This window comes from Oncorhynchus kisutch, linkage group LG18 (genome assembly GCF_002021735.2).
Source record: "Oncorhynchus kisutch isolate 150728-3 linkage group LG18, Okis_V2, whole genome shotgun sequence".
Taxonomy (NCBI): Eukaryota; Metazoa; Chordata; class Actinopteri; order Salmoniformes; family Salmonidae; genus Oncorhynchus; species Oncorhynchus kisutch.
The window spans coordinates 33,280,175-33,292,179 of NC_034191.2; the positions used below are offsets into that span (position 1 = coordinate 33,280,175).

At 38.9% G+C, this 12,005-nt stretch overlaps 2 protein-coding genes across 2 annotated transcripts; one reads left to right on the top strand and one right to left on the bottom strand.

Moving 5' to 3' along the window:
• Positions 1–233: 233 nt before the first annotated feature.
• Positions 234–1,408, bottom strand: LOC109909398 (olfactory receptor 11A1-like). The gene has a single exon (XM_031796321.1). It carries the CDS (start codon positions 1,291–1,293, stop codon positions 361–363), a length of 933 nt encoding a protein of 310 aa, XP_031652181.1. The 5' UTR covers positions 1,294–1,408; the 3' UTR covers positions 234–360.
• A 4,714-nt stretch (positions 1,409–6,122) lies between these two features.
• On the top strand, positions 6,123–7,296 carry LOC109909399 (olfactory receptor 11A1-like). The gene has a single exon (XM_020508453.2). It carries the CDS (start codon positions 6,220–6,222, stop codon positions 7,168–7,170), a length of 951 nt encoding a protein of 316 aa, XP_020364042.2. The 5' UTR covers positions 6,123–6,219; the 3' UTR covers positions 7,171–7,296.
• The last annotated feature ends 4,709 nt before the right edge of the window (positions 7,297–12,005 follow it).

Below are 12,005 nucleotides of genomic sequence, written 5' to 3' on the forward strand. Positions count from 1 at the left end.
CGTGTAGAACTGCAGGAAATGAACTTGAAAACTGCAACAAAAAATTTAGACAAACGTTTTAGGAAGATGGGCAGGTACATAGCTGTCCTGAGTTAGGTGGGCCAAGAGTCCAGATCTGGCAGAATGGTTTGGGGTGTAGGGTCTTCCCAAAGATCCCACTCAGCATCTGTTTGAGCATAGTCTGAAGGTAGGGAGGGCAGCTCCCCTTGATGCTCTGTAATTATGCAGCTAACTAGCTAATATGACACAAAGCATTCTCAGTTACAATACATGATAAACTTGATGTGATTTTTACAGTCAATTATAGCAACAATAAGTAAGAAAACACATCATTCTAAATTACACAAAGGAACTATCAGGTTATGTTTCAGGGTTAAGGCCTAGTACCTTGTTACAAGCCTGCCTGATTTTAACCATCCTAACGCCATAGATTAAAGGGTTGAAAATTGGTGGACATATCAGAAAATAAACAAATAAAATAGTGCGAAGTATAGGTGGAAAATCTGCAGTTTCATATCTGCCTTGTAGAACCACAAATAACCAGCCAAAGGAGAAGTTCAGCAAAGAGGCTATATGTGGTGTACAGGTGTTAAATGCTTTCTGTTTCGTCTCTTTAGAAGACTTTAAACATATTTGTAGAATTCTTACATATGAGTATATGGTAGGACATATAGTACAAGAAATATAAAGCACAGTGACAACAAGACCCCATATGTTATTCAGCATAGTATTTGAACAGGCAAGCTTGACTAACGAGTAGTTGTCACAATACACTCTGTCTAGAACATTACCACAAAATCGCAGTCGCAAACTCAGGAGGATAGTGATGGCGATGAGAAAAAAAGAAGACAAGCAGGACAGTAGAATTAAGCCACAAATGGTTTTAGGTGTCATAATATTATTATACTGTAGAGGATAACAAATAGAAATGTACCTGTCATAGGACATAACTGCTAAATTACTCAATTCTGTTAGAGCACATGTGTACAACACATAAATCTGGAGATAACAATAAAGAAGGGAAATATCATGTGTGTCAGACAGCAAGTAAAACATGAGAGCAGGAAACAAACCAGTGCTCCCATACAACTGATTAACAAACAAAGCACATAGAAACATATACATGGGTTCATGAAGGCTTCTTTCAATGCAGATAACTCCAATAAGTAAAGTATTGGCAAGAATGATGACAAAATATAATACAGTTACTACAGCAAAGTAGAAATACTTCAATTGTCCGATATCACCGTATGCAGCAAGCCTGAAGAACTTAAAGTGAGTAGAGTTTTCCATGGTCCTGGGAGTTGTTAAATATGTGCTGTCAATGTTTGAAGAAAAGGAGCAAATCCTCCTACTATAGCTTTCATATAAGTTAAATTGATGAAATCACAAAGAACAGACAACCTAAATGGATACTTCCTTGACTTGTTGATTCAGTAATAGATTTCCCCACATATACAGTATACTCACCAATATAGACAGCTTTTCATTCTCCTGATAACATAATTCAAACAATATTATTCTTTGTATCCTGCACTCATGTAACTTTACATTAAATTGCAAAATAATACATTGATTACATGTATTCTAAATCCAAAATGAAGACTGCTCATTTCTAATCCATGATGACCTCCTTAAACTCAGCTCCTCACTTGCTTCTTATACTTGTGAGATTAAAAAAAAGAAGCCTGCCATGGTGTGATATGCAAATGATTACCAATACCTTGGGACACCTGGAGATAATTAGATATTTTCAGAGTCAAGGAAACCATATAGAGAAAAACAGATACCATTTTGTATCACATGCCCTCCAGGGTGTTCAAATGCCTTTTTTAAATGAAAAATCCACCCAAAACGCTCATTCTTATAATTTAAATAACACTAGTATGTGACAACAATATGTTTTTGTGAACCAATGTTTAATTTTGTCTTTTTAATAGGGATGGTAGCAACATATGAAAATTGTTGTGGAAATCTGTTGCAGCTCAAGTTGACGACAAAATCCACATTGTAATGCTTTCTCTATGGGCTGGCTGGCTAGCAAACATAGCTACGCACAATAATACCAAAGACAATATCAGTATGTGAAGCAGCTAGTTAGCTGTAAAATTGCCTTATCAAACTGCACTATTAGGAGTCTACAATCGAATCATGTTCAACCTGCAGATCGATTTGCTTCGCCGAGTGGAGTCTGACATTCGCAACGGCACCATACAGTGGACCCTGGACTGAAGAGGCAGAAAAATATAAGAAATGTGCTCGACTGTCTGTAAAATTACACTTTTTTTAAAATTTATTTTTATTTTACCTTTATTTAACCAGGTAGGCAAGTTGAGAACAAGTTCTCATTTACAATTGCGACGTGGCATTTCTTGAGGTAGGAGTATCGGTCCAGCTTTAAATGACATGCAGCTTATAAAGACTTCATAAAGCCTTCATAAACAATACTTAAATGTGTTACAAATCATCTAGAACTGTATGTTATGCTTTATAAAGGTTTCATAAATTTGGCATAACTGTGTGACATAATCACCGATGTCAAATTTGACAAACTTGTGCTTTATAAAGTTTATCATAAGCAACGCTTAATAAAGGCCTTATAAATCATTTTGGAATGAAGTTTCACAAAGCATTTATAAACCTCATGCATCTTGGTAGAGTTTTGTAATGCCAGTATAGTGGGATTGATTCCCGGTGCCACCCATACTTAAAAATGTCTTCACACATTACTAAGTCACTTTGGATAAAAGAGTCTGCTAAATTTGATATATTCAATTTCTGTAAAACATTTATAGGATGGCCCAACTTCTTTCCCTCTTGGGTGCATAGTCAATATTGGACCTGACCTCAACTTTCCACAAAATGCTGGGCTGCAGGATAAAACTCTAAAGTGCAGTCATGCACAGAAAAAAACGTTGGTGAGTCCTTTTAAATCAGTTTCAATTTCATGTCTACTTCGTTTTTTTCTCCTCAAATTCCATATTCTCAGTTTAGTTTTTCCAGGTTTCGGATTCCCCCATGTTTTTCCGGTTTCCACCAGTTTCTTCCAAACTTTTAAAATAGAAAAACAGCAACATTTGATTTTCTGAGTTCACAACAATGCTTAAGCCACATCATGTGATGATGTGAAAAATCTTGGAAACTTCCATTTTTTTGTATAATTGCCCTTTGTAGTTGCCCACTGTTGTTTGGTTAGAGGGTTTTCTGTAGTGCAGTAATTGCACATCTAATGATTATGTATTCCATATAGAGTGATTCACATTGTGGCCACCAAAGGAATGGGAAGAGTAAAAGGCCAACACTTCGTATTATTCAGAACTCCATTAAATGATGACAGAAATACATTCTACAGACCCAGTTGAGTACACCCGACAATACTTTTACTCCGGCACCCAGAACAATTTTTGCTCTAGAAGCCAAAATGTATTCCATATACTGTATAGTGATTCACATTTGGGATATTTATATGACCTTGGACCATGTTTTAAAACCCACATTTAACGCAAACGTCACTTTAATATGAACAAATATGAATCATCATGAATTATTTTTCATACAGTGCCTTGCGAAAGTATTCGGCCCCCTTGAACTTTGCGACCTTTTGCCACATTTCAGGCTTCAAACATAAAGATATAAAACTGTATTTTTTGTGAAGAATCAACAACAAGTGGGACACAATCATGAAGTGGAACGACATTTATTGGATATTTCAAACTTAAATCAAAAACTGAAAAATTGGGCGGGCAAAATTATTCAGCCCCTTTACTTTCAGTGCAGCAAACTCTCTCCAGAAGTTCAGTGAGGATCTCTGAATGATCCAATGTTGACTTAAATGACTAATGATGATGAATACAATCCACCTGTGTGTAATCAAGTCTCCGTATAAATGCACCTGCACTGTGATAGTCTCAGAGGTCCGTTAAAAGCGCAGAGAGCATCATGAAGAACAAGGAACACACCAGGCAGGTCCGAGATACTGTTGTGAAGAAGTTTAAAGCCGGATTTGGATACAAAAAGATTTCCCAAGCTTTAAACATCCCAAGGAGCACTGTGCAAGCGATAATATTGAAATGGAAGGAGTATCAGACCACTGCAAATCTACCAAGACCTGGCCATCCCTCTAAACTTTCAGCTCATACAAGGAGAAGACTGATCAGAGATGCAGCCAAGAGGCCCATGATCACTCTGGATGAACTGCAGAGATCTACAGCTGAGGTGGGAGACTCTGTCCATAGGACAACAATCAGTCGTATATTGCACAAATCTGGCCTTTATGGAAGAGTGGCAAGAAGAAAGCCATTTCTTAAAGATATCCATAAAAAGTGTTGTTTAAAGTTTGCCACAAGCCACCTGGGAGACACACCAAACATGTGGAAGAAGGTGCTCTGGTCAGATGAAACCAAAATTGAACTTTTTGGCAACAATGCAAAACGTTATGTTTGGCGTAAAAGCAACACAGCTCATCACCCTGAACACACCATCCCCACTGTCAAACGTGGTGGTGGCAGCATCATGGTTTGGGCCTGCTTTTCTTCAGCAGGGACAGGGAAGATGGTTAAAATTGATGGGAAGATGGATGGAGCCAAATACAGGACCATTCTGGAAGAAAACCTGATGGAGTCTGCAAAAGACCTGAGACTGGGACGGAGATTTGTCTTCCAACAAGACAATGATCCAAAACATAAAGCAAAATCTACAATGGAATGGTTCAAAAATAAACATATCCAGGTGTTAGAATGGCCAAGTCAAAGTCCAGACCTGAATCCAATCGAGAATCTGTGGAAAGAACTGAAAACTGCTGTTCACAAATGCTCTCCATCCAACCTCACTGAGCTCGAGCTGTTTTGCAAGTAGGAATGGGAAACAATTTCAGTCTCTCGATGTGCAAAACTGATAGAGACATACCCCAAGCGACTTACAGCTGTAATCGCAGCAAAAGGTGGCGCTACAAAGTATTAACTTAAGGGGGCTGAATAATTTTGCACGCCCAATTTTTCTGTTTTTGATTTGTTAAAAAAGTTTGAAATATCCAATAAATGTCGTTCCACTTCATGATTGTGTCCCACTTGTTGTTGATTCTTCACAAAAAAATACAGTTTTATATCTTTATGTTTGAAGCCTGAAATGTGGCAAAAGGTCGCAAAGTTCAAGGGGGCCGAATACTTTCGCAAGGCACTGTATATTTGTTTAATCATATTTCTGTTCATGGCCTACATGGTTCATGTGTTCACACAAACACAGAGAGAGAGATAGAGAGAGATTGAGACTGTAGAATAATCTGTGCTCAGGAAAGTACTAATTGCAGAAAGGCAGACCTGGGCTCCTCCAACTCCTTAACACACACAACACACACACTAAGTGACTGCTTGTGCCGTTTATTGGCCAAGCAGACACTGCACTAGCCTAACCACCCACTGGAGGCTGGGAGTCACACCATGACAATTTAATTATTGGTGTCATTGGAGTTCAAGTAAACACACTGCTGTATATAGTTTTTTTCTTCCTTTAAAGGGTATAAAAGGTCGGTGATATGACAGTAGTTTAGTGTGGAATAGCCCACCGGCACAGACCATACAGAAGGTCTGTCTACACCAATGCAATCTGGAAAAAGATACCAGGTGATCTAGACTTACATCCTGTTATTAATATATATATATATATATATATATATATATATATATATATATATACACGTGTGTGTATGTACATATTTTTATTAGTGTTTCTTTATACAGTAATACAATCAGAGGGGGAGAGAGTCAAGTGGGAGAAGCAGTGAGAAAGTTGGACACAGGGATTGAACCCTGGTCTCTGGTGGGGAGATGCATGTGACTTATGATGAGGAGTGTTACCACACCACAGCTCTGCACGAATAGCATCCTGTTTGATATACACACTATGATTGGAGTGTTTGTAACAGTAGAGCAAAGATCGGTACGCTAAGACAATTTGTCAATTGTATTTGGATAATATATAATATTAGTGAACTACACTCGGGATGAATTAAGTTTGCTGTATGTTCTACTCAATGTCCATGACAGCCACGTAACAGGTTACTGTGGCAATAATGCACAATCTTAGCAAATCTTTAGCAATTCTAAGAATGTGGCAGTTATGAGATGTCAATAAGAGCTTGATAGTTTCACGCGATAGATACTGTTATCCTTGTCTTGTGAACCAAATATATCTACAAATATTTCTATAAGTACTATTAGGAAAATGGAAAACTCAACTCAATTCACATCATTTATGCTAGCTGGATATAGTGACAGTGGACACTTAAAGTACTTCTATTTGATTATATTAACTGTGTTATACATCTCCATAGTCTTTGCGAACATTGTGCTTATCATGGTTATATGTATGGAGAGGAGCCTTCATGAACCCATGTATCTGTTTCTGTGCAGTTTGTTTGTGAATGAGTTGTATGGTAGCACTGCTTTGTTTCCTGCTCTTATGATTCATTTGGTTTCAGATGCCCATTCAGTTTCCACTGTGTACTGTTACCTACAGATCTTTTGCATATACACATATGGATCTATGGAATTCTGCAATTTATCAGTCATGTCCTATGACAGGTACCTTGCTATATGTTATCCACTACAGTATAATGTCATCATGACACCCAACAGGGTGTGTTTTTTAATTTGTGTAATATGGTTGTACCCTTTTGCAAAAAGCATCATAACACTGTCTTTAACTATTCGTTTGAAATTGTGTGGGAACGTTATAGACAAAGTGTACTGTGACAACTACCTGCTGGTGAAACTTGCTTGTTCAACTTCAGACACAACAGTTAATAACATCTATGGACTCTACAGTCTTGTTTTGTCTGTTGTTGTCCCTTTAATTACTATTTTGTTTTCTTATATTAAGATTCTGACAATTTGTTTGAAATCTTCCATTGAGACCAGACAGAAAGCTTTCAGCACCTGTACTCCTCACCTGGCCTCGCTGCTCAACTTCTCTTTCGGCTGTTTCTTAAATCTGCTCCAGAGTAGATTTGATAGGCCTATGAGAAATGTTCCAACTGTACTTCACACTATTTTATCAGTGTACTTTCTGATGTGCCAGCCACTTTTGAACCCTATTATGTATGGCGTTAGGATGACTAAAATCAGACAGGCTTGTAAATACATACTACCTGTTGGTCTGTACCCTAAAACATAAGCTAAACATTAGTGTGACCTTTTCTGTCCTGATTGTTAGATTTTTGTGAGGTTGACTTGTGTGTTTTTGTTATTTATAGGCTAGTTGCAATAATGAAATGGGGTGAGGATGGTGAAAATCAGACATGTAAAACATTTTCTGATTTGTGAAATATTGCCATTGACTTGGTGTAATTCACTTGCTGGTCACCATTAGATACCTATCTTTCAAAAAATGTACTTATCCTCCTCGTCTACAAAGCCATAAATGGCATTTGGACCCACTGACCTGTCAAACTTACTCTCCCCCTATTAATTTTTTTATTATTTAACTAGGCAAGTCAGTTAAGAACAAATTCTTATTTTCAATGATGGCTTAGGAACAGTGGGTTAACTGCCTGTTCAGGGGCAGAAGGACAGATTTGTACCTTGTCAGCTCGGGGATCTCGGGGCTCTAACCACTAGGCTACCCTGCCACCCCAACCTCCACTCACTCTACGTTCAAGCCACGCCAAACTGCTCCTCACCCCTAGCGCCACACAATAGGGGACATGCCTTTAACGACCAAGCCACCACCTTTATAACTCTCTTCCGGACAATCTAAGGGCTGCTCAGACTGTTGGGGCCTTGAAAGCAGGCTTTAAGACTCATCTCTGTCGGCTGGCCTTCCTTTCATCCTACATTTTGATGTCATGATTCTATATCTATATATATATATATACACATATATATACACACATATATATATATATACATACACACACACAGTATATGACTCAATACACAACAATCTCAGTGCATAAAATAAAATATTCTTCTTCTAGTTTGTCTTAAAAACATACATGGATTTTTTAAAAGTCTTTATCAAGTTTGTATTTTATTTTATACACTTTGAGATAAGTCCTGTATAATGCAATACATTTATTATTTAAATAAATAAAAAAATTTGAACAGAAGTTCATGACTTTGAATTTCTTACATAAGATATGCAAGACTTTCAGGATCAATTGACAACAGTGAATAAATGGATTTAAATGTGTAAAAGGTAAGCCCACCCCTTAGCCCACCATAAAGAAATAAGATGTTTTATTGTCACATACACCGGATAGGTGCAGTGAAATGTGTTGTTTTACTGGGTCAGCCAAAGCAGTACGGCACCCCTGGAGTAAATTAGGGTTATATGCCTTATATTATATGCCTTTTATTCGAACCAGCGACCTTTCAATTACTGGTCCAAAATGCAAACCGCTACGCTACCTGACACTACTATTATCACATACATCAGTAATGGATAATGGGCAATGTAAGTTATATACAAGCTTGGTGATTGTGTGACAATTTGAGGGAGAAATCTAGGGACATACTATACCATGAAATCCAACCAAATGCATGTATTGTTTTCTGAGGTCCAACTGTTCAATGTAACATAATACCTCTGTGCCAGTTATCTGACAGATGGCCTGGCCTCTAGCTTTGCTTTTCCTCTGAAAACCTGTTGCTAAATTTGGATAGTTGATTATTTCCTAAAAATGTCCAGGTAATTCCTTGATAATAAGAAATAAACTGTATATATTTTGTATTCAATTGAGAAATCAGAGGACTAGATACCTTTATTTTTCTGGGATCACTGTGGGATATGTTTGACCCAGAATAAAACAATCCAGTAAAGGTCATGATGATGTAAACTCAGCAAATAAAGAAACGTCCTCTCACTGTCAACTGCGTTTATTTTCAGCAAACTTAACATATGTAAATATTTGTATGAACATAACAAGATTCAACAATGGAGACAAAAACTGAACAAGTTCCACAGACATGTGACTAACAGAAATGGAATAATGTGTCCCTGAACAAAATAAAAGTAACAGTCAGTATCTGGTGTAGCCAACAGCTGCATTAAGTACTGCAGTGCATCTCCTCCTCATGGATTTGCCAGTTCTTGCTGTGAGATGTTACCCCACACTTCCACCAAGGCACCTGCAAGTTCCCAGACATTTCTGTTGGAAATGGCCCTAGCCCTCACCCTCCGATCCAACAGGTCCCAGACATGCTCAATGGGATTGAGATCCGGGCTCTTCGCTAGGCCATGGCAGAACACTGACATTCCTGTCTTGCAGGAGATCACTCACAGAATGAGCAGTATGGCTGGTGGCATTGTCATGCTGGAGGGTCATGTCAGGATGAGCCTACAGGAAGGGTACCACATGAGGGAGGAGGATGTCTTCCCTGTAACGCACATCGTTGAGATTGCCTGCAATGACAACAAGCTCAGTCTGATGATGCTGTGACACACCGGCCCAGACCATGACGGACCCTCCACCCCCAAATCAATCCCGCTCCAGAGTACAGAAATCGTTGTAACGCTCATTCCTTCAACGATAAACTCGAATCTGACCGTCACCCCTGGTGAGACAAAACCCTGACTCATCAGTGAAGAGCACCTTTTGCCAGTCCTGTCTTGTCCAATGACGGTGAGTTTGTGCCCATAGGCGACGTTGTTGCCTGTGATGTCTGGTGAGGACCTGCCTTACAGTTTGAGCACTGATGGAGGGATTGTGTGTTCCTGATGTAGCTCGGGCAGTTGTTGTTGCCATCCTGTGCCTGTCCCACAGGTGTGATGTTCGGATGTACCTATCCTGTGCAGGCGTTGTTACACATGGTTTACCACTGCAAGGACGATCAGCTGTCTCCCTGTAGCGCTGTCTTAGGCGTCTCACAGTACGGACATTGCAATTTATTGCCCTTGCCACATCTGCAGTCCTTATGCCTCCTTGCAGCATGCCTAAGGCAGGTTCACAAAGATAAGTAGGGACTCTGTGCATCTTTCTTTTGGTGTTTTTCAGAGTCAGTAGAAAAGCCTCTTTAGTGTCCTAAGTTTTCATAACTGTGACCTTAATTGCCTACCGTTTGTAAGCTGTTAGTGTCGTAATGACCATTCCACAGGTGCATGTTCATTAATTGTTTATGGTTCATTGAACAAGTATGGGAAACAGTGTTTAAACCCTTTACAATGAAGATCTGTGGATTTTTACGAATTATCTTTGAAAGACAGGGTCCTGAAAAGGGACGTTTCTTTTTTTGCTGAGTTTATGTACAGTGGGGAGAACAAGTATTTGATACACTGCCGATTTTGCAGGTTTTCCTACTTACAAAGCATGTAGAGGTCTGTAATTTTTATCATAGGTACACTGCAACTGTGAGAGACGGAATCTAAAACAAAAATCCAGAAAATCACATTGTATGATTTTGAAGTAATTAATTAGCATTTTATTGCATGACATAATTATTTGATACATCAGAAAAGCAGAACTTAATATTTGGTACAGAAACCTTTGTTTGCAATTACAGAGATCATACGTTTCCTGTAGTTCTTGACCAGGTTTGCACACACTGCAGCAGGGATTTTGGCCCACTCCTAAACAGACCTTCTTCAGATCCTTCAGGTTTTCGATTCCGTCTCTCACAGTTGAAGTGTACCTATGATAAAAATTACAGACCTCTACATGCTTTGTAAGTAGGAAAACCTGCAAAATCGGCAGTGTATCAAATACTTGTTCTCCACACTTTATAAGACACGTTGTTCATGTACTCCATTAATACTTTTCCATGGGGAAAGCATAATAAACATGCTTATTGAGTCATTAGGTTCCAGGTCATTAGTCCACTATATGGCCTTGTTCCCTAGGAACCAATTAAAGCAGCTATTAACCTGTAGAGACCCGAGGGGCTCCGGGAGAGGCACGGCTGGTCTTGATTGCATCCCAAATGGTAACCTATTCCCTATATATATATATTCCCTATTCCCTATATTAGCCAGAAGCCTCTTGTCAAAAGTAGTGCACTATAAAGGCAATAGGGTGCCATTTGAGACTCATGCATTCTGTCATCCCCTCTGGGTGGATAGGCACTGAAAGTGTACTGTAGGTCTAAAGAAGCCAAGAGTGATAATAAGGATCCTCACTTTTACCTGAGCAGGAAAAGCTTTGGGCCTAGGTTTTAGACTATAGCTAGGACTCAGGCTGCTGAGTTATTCTATGTTTTCCCTGGTTAGATCAAATGGTCAGGAAAAACGACAGTGCCCTAACTGTATATTCTGGGTACCAGTATGTTTGTGCTATTAGTCCACCCCTTGTCATGCCAAACATGACAAGGAGCTAGAATGATAGCACAAAAAGATCTGGGTCCAGGCTACCAATGATGACCTCTCCTCAGACTGTTGTGTTGCACCCTCATTCTGACTATAGCTAGCAAGGTAGCCCCTCAACAGTACCCTGCTACCTCCCTGAATTACAGGACCCAGATCAAGACTGGTCATAGAATAAATAGAATAAAAAATGCTCAATGGAGAATCTCCATTGACAGTGTGTTTTAGTCCAGGAGTAGACTTAATCTGCGTCTGGGTAACCTTCCCTTTGTCAGAAGCTTTGCATTGGTTCGACTGAATTATTTATTTATTATGCACAGTACATAGAACACAAACTCCTGGAAGGTTAATGTGAGAGCTGATAGCATTGCCTACACAGCAGGTTGGTGATGTCACATAATTCTTCTACATTTTGTCGAAGTGCCAGGCTAGAAGGTCCCAACACATTCAATAAAATAAAATTGTATTTGTCACATGCTCCGAATTAAACAGATGAAGACCTTACCGTGAAATTCTTGCTTACAAGCCCTCAAACAATAATGCAGTTTTAAGAAAAATATATACTAAATTAACTAAAGTAAAAAAGAAAAGAGCAACAATAAAACAACAATAATGAGGCCACCGGTACCAAGTCAACGTGCCGGAGTACTGGTTAGTTTGTACATGTAAGTAGGGGTAAAGTGACTAAGCATGGATAATAAACAGCGAGTAGC

Excerpts from the sequence above, each read along its gene's own strand:
- LOC109909399 (XM_020508453.2), top strand. The coding sequence starts at position 6,220 with ATGGAAAACTCAACTCAATTCACATCATTTATGCTAGCTGGATATAGT.
- LOC109909398 (XM_031796321.1), bottom strand. The coding sequence starts at position 1,293 with ATGGAAAACTCTACTCACTTTAAGTTCTTCAGGCTTGCTGCATACGGT.